General features: G+C 43.7%; 1 protein-coding gene across 1 annotated transcript in view; it reads left to right on the top strand.

Moving 5' to 3' along the window:
• The window catches only part of LOC144762928 (calpain-13-like), a 441,560-nt gene that overhangs the window by 277,230 nt on the left and 147,503 nt on the right, over positions 1 to 16,827 (top strand). Inside the window, exon 10 of the mRNA XM_078648230.1 lies at positions 10,586 to 10,682. Within this exon, the coding sequence (XP_078504356.1) occupies positions 10,586 to 10,682 (97 nt within the window). The remainder of the gene's footprint in view (positions 1 to 10,585; positions 10,683 to 16,827) is intronic.

The raw sequence follows: 16,827 nt of genomic DNA, 5'->3' as shown, positions 1-16,827 counted from the left end.
AAACCGCGACACGGGCTCAGCGGCCAAAATGGCGGCCACCCGTGTCGCAGGAAAAGGAAAAGTTACCGCTGCACAGAAAAGACTCCACAAAGCACGAAATCCTCCTGCGTCAGCAACATCAGGGTCGCGAAGCCTTCCGCCGACCTTGGAGCCGTCTCAACCGTTCGGAAAACGAGGAAATACGCTCTCACGGCATCAGCGGGTCGAGTCCGTCGCGGAGCTCACGGAAAAGCCGTCCTCACCAGCTGGCGCGCAAGCCACGCCCCCCTCTTTCAAAGTCTTAAAGGAGGAACATGTTTGTTGTCTGGAGTTCATGAAAAATACGTTTTGAATTCGCTGAGGGCTGAAGTGCTGATGAAGTCTGTGATTTTTTTCCATTTGAAGTTTTCTGGCACAAGACCTGCAGATTGAATGAAAGGTGGTTGTTTGGGAGACAGGTGAGGAGGGTCTGGAGATAAGTTAACTAGAGATAAAGTTAGTGGGGTTAGTACAGTTTGCAAATCCATGATAGTGTTTGGATGACTGTGAGGTCACAGAGATATGTAATTTCCAATACTAATTGTATCAAAATAGTTCAAAATGGCCCCCAAAATATGTCTGTACCAGGGGCCTCATTTATGAAAGCCTTGCGCCACCGGTGCGTCACTTTTTCCCATGTTAAAAGTGACGCACCGGCGGCGCAAGTCCTTCATAAATAAGGCCCCAGGACTCCTAAAATCCTAAAGATGGCTTTAGCCCAGTCAAAAAGTATGTCGTTAGTACCATATTGTTAGGCATAAAAATGCACTTGTATCTCTAGAAAGCTACGACCCTTCGGCCTCCCACTCCACTCTCTCTTTATTTTTCAGTCCGAGTTGAACAGTGAGTGCGGTACCTATCAACTAATCATACAGTCTAGCTAAGATACTATTCATAATCGGTGTTTCTTTGGGTACTCAACCTACAAACTAAAAACAAACACGATTTTTTTCCTTTAGAGTCATTTTCAAGAAATCCACAATACGTCATAAACGTGTCCGAGGTAGATGGCAATAAAAGAGAATACAATATTGTGGTGATTCTCATGCAAAAGCCTAGAAATCCCCAAACCAGCGCAGAGGAGTTGCTGCCTATTGGCTTTCTGTTTTGCAAGGTAAGTGACAGAGTTAACCATGTTGGGCTCTCAGTTAGATATCTGTGTGAAATGTTCCTGTGTTGCCTTAGAGACTTATGGGGTCATTTTGAATGACAGTGGATGCCCTGCCCATCTGACTTTAGGATCAGATGTCCCATTCAGAAGGGAGACTGCAGGGTTTCTGACCTGATGGTTCATCCGCCACTGTATTCAAAGTGACTGTGTGTCCTGCTTTTTTTAAGGGGGGCGGTTGTCGCTGGTTTTCCCTGCCTGAAGCTGGTAAACAGGGTCCTGGATGAAAAAAGTCATCAATGGACCTCTCGTACAGAGCAAAGATAAAAGCCCTGGTCACCAGAGCCATTCGTTTTACTAAAACAAGCTCCAGGTTTGGGAGTTGTTTTAGAAAACAAAAAAACGTTAAAAGTGCGAAGCAATATTTTGCCCTCATAACAAACTTCTCCGTCACCGTTTTATTATTGAAATGCACGCATGATCTAAGTTTTCAAATACATCATTTGTTAGTGCAAATTCCTGTTCGTGGAATTTGTTCACGAGTTGTCCTGTAAATATATTTACTCACATTTACATTTACTCCAGCTATGCGTAATTTGAGTGTGCACCAAGGGGCACATGCATGATTGGTTTTTGCATTCGCAAACGGTGCGAATCGCAAAAATCGGCCGTTTGCGAATGCAAAAACCATTTTTGGGATGCATCATTTTTTTTTCCATTTTTCTCAATTTAAGAAATCGCAATTTGTTGCGATGTCTTAAATTGCTATAGCATTTGAGAAATCGCAAAATTAGCGATTTCTTAAATGCTATGCATGATTTTTTTTAAATTGCAAATTTGCAATTAGGAAGGGGAAAATTACCATGAAGTCAACCTTCATGGTAATTTGCGAAAAATTTTAAAATGCACAAAAGTGCATTTTTGAAACTTCTATTTTACACACACACTTGCCCTTGGGACATGTGTGTGAGTAAAATGTACTTACGTGACATTTCAGGGGTGCAGGGGGGGTCCTTTGGACCCCCCCTGCACCCTTGAAATTGCATTCTCATTTTGCGATTCCTTAATTGCGAATTCGCAAAATGAGAATGCCTTCCCATTGATTCCTATGGGCCTCTATTTAGGAATTGCAAATTCCTACAATGATGCATGTGCCCCTAAGCTCCTTACCGGAGAAGGTGGTGAATAACCACCGACTTGAGAGATTGTCAGTGTTAACAAATCATTTGTAAATATTAAACCATCCTGTAATGGTTGCTGAGTTACTTCTGTCAGTGGCAGGAGTAAATTGTCTTCAGTGGGAGAAAGGAGACTAACTATTTCTAAAATTGGTTGGTATAGGTGAAAGGGATTCTCCACTGGGGAAAACGTTCCCCCATGGAGAAACACCAAAATGTTTCAATGTGCAAATGTGCACATACTACATTTCTGCGTGGATAAATGGTCATGCATGTTAGCAACACTGAATTAACAAAATATTCAGAACTGCTCCAGGAAATCTGTGACATTCACAGATTATTAGGTAGGACCATGCAACTCTGTATACATTTCATGTTTGTCAGAAATGTACTTGAAACATGAGCATTAGTTGGGCAGAAATTGTTGTCTCGGTTAAGAGCAGTAAAGGAGTGATGAATGAGCTACCAGCCATCTTACAATGGAGAGGAAGCCATAAGGCCCACCCCATTTGACAATGTTGTTTGCCTCTTCATCACCTCTCACTGGCACACCGCACCTAATTCATGCAGAAATAAATTATATTGTTTATATGATTTTGCCCCCCTTCAGAGGGAAGCAAGAAGTTAACCATCTGGCACAAATAGTTTTTGCTCCACTTTCTGCTTTGGGCTTATCAAAAAGGCTACTAGACCGCCATTGCTGATGGTTGGCAACGGCATGGATATCAATTTACCGTGCTGTACTATATTGGTACAGGTTAGAAACCACAATGGGCGGACTCCCAGATAAGGGTGGCCTGCAGGATGTGTTGTCAGCCTGACGTGCTCATCCCCTTGATATTAAATAATGGTGTCCTGCTGTGGCGACTTCTCAATCAGACAGCCAACTACCAGCATTGGCTGTCTTTAGCCTTTTTGATAGCACTAGACCAACTCACCAACCACCACTCCCCAGGTTCATCTCTGTCCTGATGAGACCCTGATAGCTGATAAAGGATTAAACACCATCAACACCGATAAAGACAGACCTCATTCCTGTTTGGATTAACACTGCAATTGTTCCCGCTGAGTTTGAAAATATATGTAATGCATTTTGGCTGTCTTTGAAAAGCAATAACCAATATACCATGTATTTTGATTCACATTGTCGCTTGTTCTTCTTTGATGGTTTTGGTTCTTAGCACTTGGGATCCTTAAGCAATATCTTTTCACCACTCAATTGACTATTTTACTGTGTGCCTCACTATCTGAGATTGATGAAATAATATACTTAGGTTCAGCTGAATCAAATTTATTCTAAAGACTGGCTGTTTTTTTCATACGGATTAAATGGTAATAGAATTAAACTTCTGTAGAAACACTATTGGTTTGTTATTAGATTAATTCTATTCAGGATTTCCTGCATTATTAAATCTCTATTTTGGAAAATGAGCTACATGTAAACACTTCTCCCAGGTTTTATACAGATTTACACAGGTAATATGGCCCTGGTCCTACCCTGAAATAAATTGCTCAAAAAAAGAATACCGTAGGGAAAATACCATGGGTAAACATGGCAAATACTGTTTTTGCACATTCCCTGTGGCAAAAGTTTTAATCAAGCACTTAACTTGAGAGTTGGGAGTTTTAGATGCCAAATAGGAAACTTATTACATCCTCCCATCCAAGACATTGCAATATTGACAATCTTGCTATCTCAGAAGTTGCAAAAGGCCTGCCGCTTTCCCCAATGAGATTTAATCTGGCTAAAGTGAGAGAAGGCCATCTTGGATGTGAATAAACAAAAATAGATAGGTATCATTTTCTCGTGAATGGGCAAATCCGTGTTTTGCTCTAAGGCCTTTATCATGAGCTGTCCAGTGTTTTGGCTGACGTTTATTGCACTGGAGTAAATCTAAATATAATGGGTTGCAAGTCATTGGATGTGATAAACAGCGCCCAAATATGAGTATGTCCCCAATAATGTGGAATAACATGCATATATTTATTGGGTACTGCTCCAAAATCTGCATACCTCAGTAATTATCAGGCATTGTCCCCTAATACATCTCAGCAGATTTTTTCTGGGGAAAACTGCAAGAGTACACTATTAGCCTGTATATGCGAAACTGTAGTTATCACATATAGAGTTTAATTATGACCTAAAACATTACTTATTGCCCCTGAGATATAAGATACCACAGGGTTCGTTGTTTATTGAGTGCGATAAATAATGCCTATTACGAGATTGTGGAGAAACTCGTGCAGATTTTGGTGTTTAACTCACCAAAATCCACATGATATGTTAAATACTTTGGGGCATATTATCAAGAATGGCGTTAAAAATTACCGCGGGTTTAGCGGCTGAAAGCTGCAACTAAAGCGTTGATAATGGGCTTGATAAAAAAAAGCCCTTGAGAATTTCAATAGAAGTCCATGTTCTTGTGTGAACATGGGCTTCTATTGAAATTCTCCAGGGCATATTATCAAGCCCATCATCGCCGCTTTAGCGGCAGTTTTCTGCCGCTAACCGGCGATAATTTTAACGTCGTCCTTGATAATATTCCCACATGTTTTCTCCTGTTAAATTTCAGCAGGTCTAACGAAGGTTGAGTTATTCAACACATTCTAGAAATATTATATACATCAATTACCTTCATACTTGTAATTCCGGCTCGTGCGTAAACAAGGATATATGCATGGGTCAGAATATTACAAGGAACTCGTAATCAGGCCAGTAGTGGGATTATCCGGGCCACTCAACATGCCCTAAAATACCTTTGCAACATGTATGTATCTATACACACACCCTGCTGCCTAGCAACTACTGCTGATCTTGTATTAGTATATAAATTAGTTTTTGATGATAAGTAAACTAAAGCTTGTATTTTATTTCTATCCCTCAGATCGACCCCAAGGTATGTCACTTTTATTGTTCTCTTTGCGTGACAGGAAACATTGAGGGTGAGTACTTTTGTTTCTTCTCATGCTCTCCTTATAACTTGGAATACGTTTGTCCCTGAGAGGCAATCTCTGACAAAAATCTGTCAAACTTTGGGTCCACATTTCAAGCCCCTGGAGAAGGCCATTGCTCTGCCACACTAGATATATTTTATAAATTGACGTTCTGTATTTTACTGCACTTGTTAAGGTACTATTTGAAATCCACACAGTGCACAACGGCATCCTCTGTAAAAGTGCCTCCGTTTTCAGTTCTTCTATCACAAATGAACCTCACGACTGGTTTGGGGGTACAGTTTGGTCAAGCATTGTTTTCTCTGGTTATTCATTTTTGGTCTTCCCCAAGAAAGAACTGATGCTGCTTCTTTAGAAGAAAAATTGGCATGGGGAAATCGGTACCAATTGGCAATTGGTGGACAGACACACAGCCTCTGTCTCTTTCTCACACTCTCTCTCACTCTCTCTCACTATCCCTTTCTGTCTCTATCGCTCTGTCTTAATCTCTCTCGTTCTGTTTGTCTCTCTCTCATTACCCTTCTGCCTCTGTCTTTCTCTCTCTCTCATTCTCTTTCTTGCTTTCCCTCTCTCTCTTTCCCTCTCTCTCTTTCCCTCTCTCTCTTTCCCTCTCTGTCTCTCTATCTCTCTTTCTCTCCACAAACTGGACATTGTTAGGGAGCAGAATCGAAAGCCCTTTCTCTCATTTAATTAAAGAATATATGCTTATTGCTGAAACTACCTATCGGAAAAGTGTGCTTTTAGCAACCCACACTGAAGGGATTATTTATAATCATGCACTAGGTGAAAAAATGGGTGTGCTGAGTGAAATTGCTCAAGCTAACATTTTATGATCGCTTTCACCACAAGCTATTGACTGGTGATTACCGTAGGTATGTATGTGTGTGTTATTTGTATAGCACGAGCTTATAGTGCCAAACGAGACAATAAACACGTTAAAATTGTGGGCGGGTGTTATTGTCTGGTTTTGCCCCAAACTGAAATTGGGGTGTAAAAACTAAGCGCGGACCCCAGCACAAATGTCATTTGTACCAGGGTGTTATATTTTCACCGATCAGGTCGAAATTCCGAAAACTGGGACATATTAGCCTCCCGCTATGAACCCGCCATAATCTGAATTAAAAAAACATGTTAATCCATTTTCCTCTCGTTATTTGTGGGGATTTTGAAGCATACACCAGGCCTAATCGTACACCAGAACCTATAGATACGCTTCCATGACTATAGTGCAGTACTCTTGTTTCACAATAGCATTCGTTCTTATACACCAGCAATGTAGGTGCTAGCCATTGAAAACATATCACAACCAGCAGTAACTAATAGGTCAAGGAACAGCTCGACCAGTTCTGAGACCCTATCACATGAAGTGAACATTGCAAGCAATAATTTAAGAAAAGTCTCGGCCACTGTTTCGAACTGACTGGTTTATTAAATGGTTGAAGAGATCAAGTAATGATATTTTACACCTTTATACAGTGATAAATGGCTGTTTGTCCTGCGTTGGGGATGCGTTACGGAGCAGCGGTTCCGAAGTGGCTGCAAGGAAGCACGTGGCTCTGCGTCGGTTCTGCCCATAGGACTACAGCTGGACTGGGAGTACACATTCAGACCCATTTCTATGGCTCCAGGATGGGGTAGCACCACTTGGGGGGTAGGAGTCATAGCAGACAGAGTCCAGGTGCTGGGTTCAACGTGGTTAGAGCCTTTTCTGTCTCTGAGGTTCTGATCAGGTGGCCACACAACTAGCCCTCAGAGCCACTCCGATTGTCCTGGGTTCAGGATAGAGGTCCAATCCTTCTCACTTAGGCAGCAGAGCAACAGAGTAGCAGTCCTTCTTGCGGTGCTGCAAAGTAGTCTTTCTGAGTCCTCCACAGGTCCAGAGGTGTTTTATTTTATTTATTTATTTTTATTCTTTTTATTAAAGGCTTAAAGGCCAGTTAGCGGTCAACACAGCCGCACACAAGAGTCACTTAGACGCACCAGATACAATACAGAGTTCACAGCATGTCATCATGATCATGGCAAATATACAGTAAAGCAGTTAACAATTTACACTTCTACCTCATGTACTGTACGCCTGGGCTGAGGGGGTTCACAGATGTTGCCTCTGTAGTCGTTCCAACTAGACCACACCGCCCCTCATTTTTGAGGGTACCCTCGTGCCTCGTACACATTTTTTTCTTGGAGCATGCACCAATCCATGTCCTTTTCCCACGCGGTGATTTTTGGAGGCGTGACTGCCCCCCAAAGTCTTGCAATGTTGCGTTTGCTACTGTCTGTCCCAGCGTTATCCAGAGCCTCCCCCTCGTTGACAGGTCTGTTGGCTCCCAAATGTTCAATAGGCATCTTTTCGCTTCAGGACGCAGCTCCACCCCCCACACTTCCTGCATGCAGCGTGTCACTCTTCTCCAGTAGTCCTGCAGTACTGAGCACTCCCAAACCATATGAAAAAAGGTACCAATAATTCCGCACCCCCTCCTACACCTATCCTCCTCGCTTCTACCCATCCGTTTCAACCTGGTGCAGGAAATATATACCCGATGCAGTATTTTGAGTTGGATGAGCCTTAGTCTGGATGATATAGCCACCTCCTTAGGGGAGGCAAGCGCACTCCTCCACTCCTCCTCATCAATCTCTAACCCATCCGCCTCCCACTTCCCTTTGAGGGCTAGAAGTAAGTCAGGAAGGTTGTTAATCAGTTTTTTATATGTGAGGGAGATTGCGTGTTCCTGCATATGGCCATCTAGCAGCCTATCCTCCAGGGGGGAGGATTGGGGGGGCGTGGTACCGTGTGGGATATTCTTCTGAAGTGAGTGTCTGACCTTCAGGTATCGGAAATACTCCGTTTGTGCGAGTTCATAGGTGTTTTGTTATGAGGCGAAGGATTTGACCCCACCAGAGACCCAGAGATCTTTAACCTGGGAAATACCGATAAGGTCCCAATTTCGGAACCCCTTGGTGCGACCCAGGTTGCCCAACCGCTCGGAGGCTCAGAGTGGAGTGGCCATTGTGATGGTATTAAGCCAGCCCATTTTCCGTTGGGCAATATGCCAAAGTTGTACTGAGTGTCGAGTCGGCCCGGTGAGTTTGTATCTGTTGGGCTTAGAGTAAAGTGCCGCTTCAAAATTCCCACCTGGGAGGAGCCACCTGTCCATTCCGTACCCTGGGTCATTGCCGTCACAGTAGGTGCCTTGATTAATGGCCGAGAGGTGTGCAGCCCAATAATACTAACGAATGTCGGGAAGTGCTATCCCCCCGTCGAACCATCCTAGTGTTAGTTTTTGCAAGGCTATCCTGGGCGTGCCAGACCATAGAAGATCTCTTTGTGCCACCTCTACAGCTGCAAAGTACGACTGCGGTACAAGATCAGGATAATTCTGCATCCAGAGGTTCCAATATTGATAATTGGTGCCCACTTTGAAGTAGGAGAAAGTTCTGGAGGTTTCCACCTTTGAATTTCCTGCCTTCCGACCCTGGCTTAGCTTATTTGGGGGTCACAAAAGACTAGTGTCAAACACATTGTTAATGTACTCAGGTAGAGCCTTTGTGATGTGCAAGTGTGGTAGGTGACCCCTCCTCCCCCTCAAGTCAGTGATGGCTCATCCTGCCCACATCTATTCCTCTTTGCCTCACGGTCTGGGAGCAATACACAAAGACCAACTGCCAGCTACACCTAGTACATCCATGGAACAATCTCCCACCCAATTTCAGACAAATAGAAGAGTTCCTCCAGTTTAGGAAAAAGCTCAAAACGTATCTCTTCCCTCGGATGTAGCGCAGGATATTCATCCGGAGGGTAAATATGTGCATTTAGGGGAACCTCTGTCATTATCAGCACCAGGATACCAGTGGGGTGATTGTGCTCTTTAGAAATCCTGGTTACATTGCATTACCTAGTCTTATGACCCAGGATACAGGCACCAAATGGTTTGGACAAGACAATTCCAACTTTCTAAAACTGGAATTTTAAGAAATGTGACTTAAAATCCGACTTTGCCATTAAAGAAGGTTTAAATGGCAATTCTTTAGAAACTAAACCCGACATTCCTACCTGCTTCTCACTGTAAGTTATCACTTATTAAATGTAATAACAATGTTATCCTATGGGAGAGATGGACCTTGCAGGAGTGAAAAACGAATGTAAGGGTTTTTCACTACCAGGCTATGTAAAAGTTAAAAGTTAAAAGTAAATGCCCAACTTTTTAAGTGCACTGCACCCTGCCATTTGGGCTATTGAGGGCCTACACTAAGGGATGCTTACATGTATTAAAAAGTAAGGTTTAGCATGGCAAAAGGTTTATTTTGCCAGATTGAAAAGGCAGTTTAAAATTGCACACAAAGGCTGCAATGGTAGGGCCTGAGATATGTTTAAAGGCCTACTTAAGTAGGTGGCACAATCAGTGCTGCAAGTCCTCTAGTAGCTTTTAATTACCACCACTAAGGCAGGAGAACCTGTATAGACCATCAGCACTGACGTAGTCTAACCCCGGACTGTGTTGCACCATAACGTCCATTCCCTGTAAGGAGATGGCAAACCTCAACAGTTTGGGATTTTCATCTCTCATTTGCATGAGCCATCTAAGGGGTCTGTGGTCTGTGTGAACCCAGAGGTGAGCCCCAAATAGGTATGGTCTTACCTTCTTCAATGCTCAGACCACAGCAAAGGCCTCCCATTCAATTGCATTCCAGCTCTGTTTCCATGGAAGAAGCCTCCTGGTTGGACCAGGCCCTCCTCATTTAACTGTGCTAAGATAGCCCTTATGCCATGCTCTGAAACTTCTGCCAGTAAATAAACTCATTAGAGAAGTCAGGAGCCTTGAGTACAGGAGTCGTACACATGGCTCCTTCTTAGAAGTCAGCTCAATTAAAGGGGGGCAACAATTGTGCCATATCCCTTAACAAACCTCTTTATGGTATCCTGTGAGGTCCAGTATGTCCATCACCTCAGTCTGTGTTTTAGGAGGTTGCCAGGGCAATATAGCCTCAATCTTGGCCTGGAGGGACTGAACCTCACCCTCGCCCACCAAGGGGTCCAGATCTACCACGGAACTCGGCTGAATCTGGCACTTACTAACCTTGATAGTCAGGTCTGCCTCCTGCAGGGCCTGAAGCACCTCCTGGAGGTGGTACAGGTGTTCCTCCCACCTAGAGCTTAAGAGAGCTATGTCTTCTAGGTAGGCAGTACGGAATGCTTCCTTCCCAGCTACGACCCAGTTGACCAAACTCTGAAATGTGGCAGGAATATTCTTTAAGCCAAAGGACATCTCCCTGAACTGGAAATGACCCTTTAAGGTTTAGATTGCAGATCTCTCTTTTGTCCCTACAGTCAGAGCAATCAGCAAGTACCCTGGTGTGAGATCAAATCTACTGCAAAACTTGGTAGTGCTCAGCCGATCTATAAGCTCATCACCTTGGAGGATGAGGTAAGCACCAGTCTTAGTGATGAAATTGAGTCCTCTGCAGTCCACACAGAACCTGGGTTCTGGAGTGGTGCGTGGTGGATCAGCCTTCGGGACCAGTACCAAAGGGCAGGACCAGAGGCTGTTGGAGGGCTCAATAACCCATAACCCCAGCATCTTGGAGACCTACCTCTTGATACCTGCCCTCACCTTATCCGGCTATGTCTGCATCTATGTCATGGGTGCAGAAATGTGTAAGCCCAGGGGTGAGGGTGAACAGAGCAGAGAACTGTCCCAACAAGTGGTGACATTCACTCTGCTGCTTTGAGGTCAGAGAGTAGGGGAGAGGGTAACACCTTTTACTGACCTATTGTGCTCTTGAAGACAGTAGGTCAGAGAGAGGTTCACTCTCCACTTCCACCCCATCACCTGTTGCTAGGAGCTTGATGACTTCAGACATCTTAAAGTGGGGTTTGAGGTGGTTTATCTGGAGCTCCCTCAAGGTGTTCTGAAGGGTCTTGAGAAGCACCAGACAGATGGACTTCCCCTTCCACTCCTTCCCCTCTTACCTGCCTGTCCAGCATTCTTGGAGAGCTCTGGGCTCCACCGGCTCCATAACACACACCTTCTGGCCAGGCTGAAACTCTACCAGAGTGGCCTTTGGGTCACATCAGAGTTTCATGACTTATTGACTGGCCTCAAATTCATTTATGCCTTGTTCCAGGAGTGATGCATTTGGTTCCAGAGTGCCAGCATGTAATTAACCACATCTTGAGGGTTTTTCTTAGGAGCTAGCTCTTACCCCTCTCTTACAAGGCTGAGAGGTCCCCCAACCAGTTGACCATATAGGAGCATGTTTGCCTAGAGGTGATAAGATGTGGGGAACTTATAAGTCACTCCACACTTATCCCACATGGACATCATGTACGTTGACATGAAGTTAGTCCCTCTGTCATACACTAACTCTTTTGGGAACCCCACATGCGTAGAAATCCCTATCAGGGCCCTGGTAAGTGAAGGTGCCATTATTGACCTCAGAGGGATTGCATCTGGGTAGTGGGTGGCGTGGTTCACCAAGACCCAGATGAACCTGTTGCCTAAATCTTTCTTGCGGTCAAAGGGACCAACAAAGTTGATTCCCACCCTCTCAACGGAAGTGCCAACAATAGGTAATGGGGTCAGGGAAGCCTAAAGCAATTTCTCTGACTTCCCACTAGTCTGGCAATAGGGACAGGGCCTACAGAATGCATCCAAGGCCATCTTGATCCAGGGAAAATAGATAAAGCCTGATGAAGGTCTTGTCTTGCCCCAAATGTCCTGCCAGGGGATATCATGAGACAACCCCAGTGGGAAAGCCCTGCAACACTGAGAGACCACCAGCACCCAGGTTGCCCCAGGTCAAGGAATTTTATGCTTGCTATAAAGGAGGCAATTCTCCCAATAGATAAGGTGATATTCAGAGGTATCACCCGTTGTCTGAGCCTCAGCTTGCCTCCGCAAGCCCTGTAGAGTGGGGCATTATTATTGCACTTTGCAGAATTCCTCTGTGGTAGGCTCACTCTTAACTTGCCAGCCAGCAAAGTCAGGCAGGTCACCCAGGGCGGAAATGTCCCCCCCCCGATAGGCTCAGGAGCATCCTCCTCAGGTGCCCCATCAACCGCAGGAACTTCAGGGGTGGATTTACCGTGACCCTTCCTCTTGACAGCTGCCTGGGCCAGTTTTCCAGGCTCTCTTGTCTCCCTTCCTATGCAGCCATATACTTTTTGGTCATAAAGAATATAGACCCATTTGGGCAATCCCAATATCTCCAAATGTGACCTGAGCTCTGCCTCTTTCCAGATAGTGTGCTCAAGGTCATTGCCCATCAGACAATCCACTGGCATGGCAGAGCTCACAGCTACTTTTAGAGTCCCTGAGACCCCCTAGCCACCACTCAAAAGGAACCAGATGACTCTCATGTTTGTCTGTGATTATGACTTGGTGGAATAGGATAAGGAGGTCCTGCTCTGAGGACACCAGCTGACACCTCCCTGAAGTCAAGCTGGCTCCTCTATCCCTTAGAGCCTCCACCCGTTGCCCATTGATGGTGACCCACTGCCTATATGTAGAAGCATTTGTAAGCATGTGGGATTTTGGCACTATCTCATTATCCCACATGGACACTAGGGTAACCTCTGCCTGCTCCCCACAGCCAACTGGGATCACCTCGTCTCCAAGCACTGAATTAATCAACCAAGGCGTCTGCCCACAGGTGGGGGGTTGTGCTGTCCTAGGACATTTGGTGTCCCCCTTGGAGTGCCCATACTTGTAGCACTTAGTACAGTGAGGGATAGGCCTCTCTGTCTGTTTTTCAAAGAACCCGTTCATCTTTGGTTCGGATTGGGACTGGTTACTGCTGTTTCCTTGGTAAATATTGTGGGGGCCGTTTGAGAACTCTTTATCTGGGACCCCTAAACACCCTTTTGGGAGTCCCCTAAAGATGCCTTTTTGCACATTCTGGTGCTGGCATTGAGGTCTTCCTCCTGAGCAAGCTTCCTGGGGCAAGTCAGCTTGCTATCTACTAGATGTTGGCCCAGCTCTGTAAACCAAATATTGAGCATGTGCTGAGAGAGAATCGAGTTGTACAACATATTGTAATCATTATCCTTGCCGCCCTCACCCAGCCATTGAGTGCTTTACTGGAGTAATCTAAGAAATTCACCCAAGACTGACTTGGGAGCTTGTGGCTATTCCCTAACCTCTGAGAGTAATTTTGAAGGGGTCAGCTGAAATTTAGTATTAAGAATGCTTTTCATGTGGACATACCAAGTTTGGTCCTCTGCTTCTAGTGTGAGTAGTTGTCCCTCCCCACTGGAGGCATATGTTTCCACAAGCCACCCCCCAGTGCTCCTCTAGGATCTTGTACATCCTCAGGGTCACTTTTTAAGCAGAAAACCATGTATCTGTGTAATCTTTAACCACACAATTGGGCAACAGATTTTTTAGTAAGTGCACCATCCTTCAGACACTGAGTGTGTATGCTGCCACCATTGCTGCTGGAATCTGTTTGATTTGCCTTAAGTTCTAGGTCTTCAAGGCTCCTTTCCTGATCCATTCACTTTAAAGCAAGTTTTTCCTCCATCTTTAGCTTGGCCCATTCGTAGCCTGAACTCCCTCTCTGCCTTCCTGTCTGCCAGCTGCTCTGAGGACAGACCATGGGAGAACACACGACTTCTTGCTCTGTCATGGAGTTCCAGCTCAGGAGAGGGGTCATCCTCCTCCCCTGAAGGCTGTGTTTCTGGGCTTGTTGTCTGAGTATCAAGATGTTTCCAGTGAGCCCATCCCTATTTTAGAGGTCCATAGTTCTCTCTTTGCCTGGCTACAGGATATTTTTTATAAAGGAAGTGGCCATAAAAGGGCATTTTCTCAGAAAGCGGGCATTTGTTTTGATGTAGACTGTAGGCATGCCAAATGGTCTTTCCGAGCAGCTATTAAAAGTTGTGAACGGACTAGGGCCGTGGAGGCCAGATGGTGCAATACAGATGCTCTTAATCCGGCTACAAAAAGTGGGATGAACAGGTTTGGCAAGATATGCTTCAGGCTGCCCTACAGATAATGGATTATTTGGAGTCTGGCCACTAGGGGCAGCAGTGAAGACGGTGGTACCTTTAGATTTCATATTAAAACAAAAACCTGGGTTGCTCATTTTAGTACACTGGATGCCCAAGATAACTCTGCTGATTTACACAGCAGCTAGAGTCCTGCACTTTGTATTGAAGCTTCTGCCTGAGCACAGCCTGTAAGTTGGAATCTTATCTCCTTTACTCTTGGTAACGCTAGAAATGCTACCTCCCATTTAAAGTGAGCATAAGCTCCAGGACCTGATAAAATTCCCGGAGATATTTTGAAGTCTGCACCCTTAATTTGGGTTAGTTATATCAACATGTTTTTCAATACTGTGGCGGCTGGGGGGAGATCCCAGATTCCTGGAAAGGAGCAGAGATCATTCTAGTCTAAAAAAAAAAAAGTGATCCTGGTATTCCAGCGAATTATTGGCCTATCAGTCCCATTGACAATCTACAGAAAATCTTTGTGAGACAAGTGCTTGAGAAATTGTTAAACTGCGCTGAAACAGACCATGTCCTATCACCATTTCAAGCGGTGTTTTGCCAGAGGACAAGCACATCTGATCAGGTCTTTAGGTTCCCATTAATATACTGGAAATATGTACTCTAATCAAAACAAACTCTTTATGTGGCCCTTGTAGATCTCAGGGCTGCCTTTGACCTCGCCCCCCAGGAAGATCTATGGAGAGTGTTGAAAGATATGGGTGCCTCTGGGAATTTGGTAAATCTTATTGCTAGAGTGCACATAGAGACGCATGCTCAGTTCTGACGGGGCAGTTCTGGGGAGATAATGGATCGTTTTCCAATCTTAAAGGGTGTTCATCAGGGGTGCGTCCTAGCTCCTCCTTTATTCTGTTTGTACATTAGTAATGATGTGGAGAGGGAAATGAGGGATTGCAGAAATGACTCCCCTTTTTCAAGTGGCAACAAGCTGCCTATCCTTCTCTTCGAGGATGACTCCCTTCTAATTTCTAAAACTCTTTCTGGCATGCAGGTTTTAATTTATAAATTCACTGGGTTTTGTACAAAAAAATAGGTATAGAATAAAATTCTGTGAAAACAACATTCATGGTGTTTGGTGCCTGTGCAGTTAAGAACTGCTCTATCAGGGCAGGAAACCCATGAAAAAATCGCCAGTCACAATTTTACGATTTTGAATAATTCTTGTATGGAGTTTGCAAGTGGTTATCTATATGTACATCTTAGTTTATCCTTTATGATAATATGTGTGCTCTTTCACAACTTGATTGCCTCGTGTTGTTTTTATGTGTACATCATGAATTATTGAATCATTTATGGTTACAGCAGCTGAAAAATGAAATCTGGTGATGTAAATGATCTTTATAACATGAACATGTAATCACCAAACAGAGGTTCTAAAATAGATATAACTAGTTATAGGCAATAATACTTACCTAAGACTAGTTATTAACAGATTTAACTTTAATTCTTTGAAGATTAGAGAATAAGATAACAATCAAAAATACACGGAAAGGTCACTAATGACACTACAAAGAATTAAGGAAGGAGAAAATCCATGTTTAACATAATAAAATTAGTCTGACCCATTGCCCAAAATATGTGATGAACAAAGATACTTTTTAAGCTCAAATGTAAATGGTTATAAATAGTATGCAATGTATTTTTGAACTCTACAGTGTGTAATATTATGTGATTAAAAACCTACGTAAGATAAATGAACATAAAGAGCGGAAGCCAAACATTTTTTTCTTTTCTATGTATATTATATCATGTATACATCATTTTGCAAGTACACTATTTTTATAATATTTCCAGGGCTGCATTGTGGTGCTTATGGCGATGCGGTAATAGTTTACCTGTCTTTGAAACACCTTGTATTTGTAGAGCTTAAGGCCAATTCAAATAATGACCAACTAATGGGATGGGCATCTTTAAAGTTCAACAAATGTCTTCCCACATATATTTCAAATGTGTATTTCACTTCCTCTGACGTGTTTTTTGCTGATTGGCCCGTACCATGTTTGATAAGAAAGTATGAATATCATATTTGTTGTTTAATCAGAACATTGTCGATTCTGAATAGTTTCTGAGCGTAGTAAAGACAGTTTACATGCGGCTGTGCTGGAAATTGAAATTAAAATAGATGTTCGGGCCCTGCTCAGAAAAGCACATCTGCCCAGCCAGAGAGAATAGCCAGCTTGAATACTCTTCTTTCATTCAACTAATATTCTTAATTCAAAGTTTTGTCCTAAAAAAAGGCCCATGCCAGCTAGAGGGGCGTGGCGTACTTGCATTTTTCCTATGATATCAAACGTTCTAGGAACTAATAATAATCAACCATTTTCTTATAAAAGAAAACCGAGACACTATTGAGATCAGGTGAGGCTCCACTGAGCCTGGTAACTTGATATACTTCCGTGCTGATGCTCAAAGGCTTTTTCTGTTGTAAAACGCATGAAATATTTATTCAAATCCTGAAAAGCATTCCATTCCTTTAACATAATAAGCAAATATGTACACCGCTCTGCGTGGGCGACAAACGCCACTGACGCACATGAACCGGTTAGACAACAATTGCATCC

Source organism: Lissotriton helveticus, chromosome 6 (genome assembly GCF_964261635.1).
Source record: "Lissotriton helveticus chromosome 6, aLisHel1.1, whole genome shotgun sequence".
Lineage (NCBI taxonomy): Eukaryota > Metazoa > Chordata > Amphibia > Caudata > Salamandridae > Lissotriton > Lissotriton helveticus.
The sequence above is the reverse complement of the archived record's forward strand: the minus strand, read 5'-3'. Positions and strand labels throughout refer to the sequence as shown.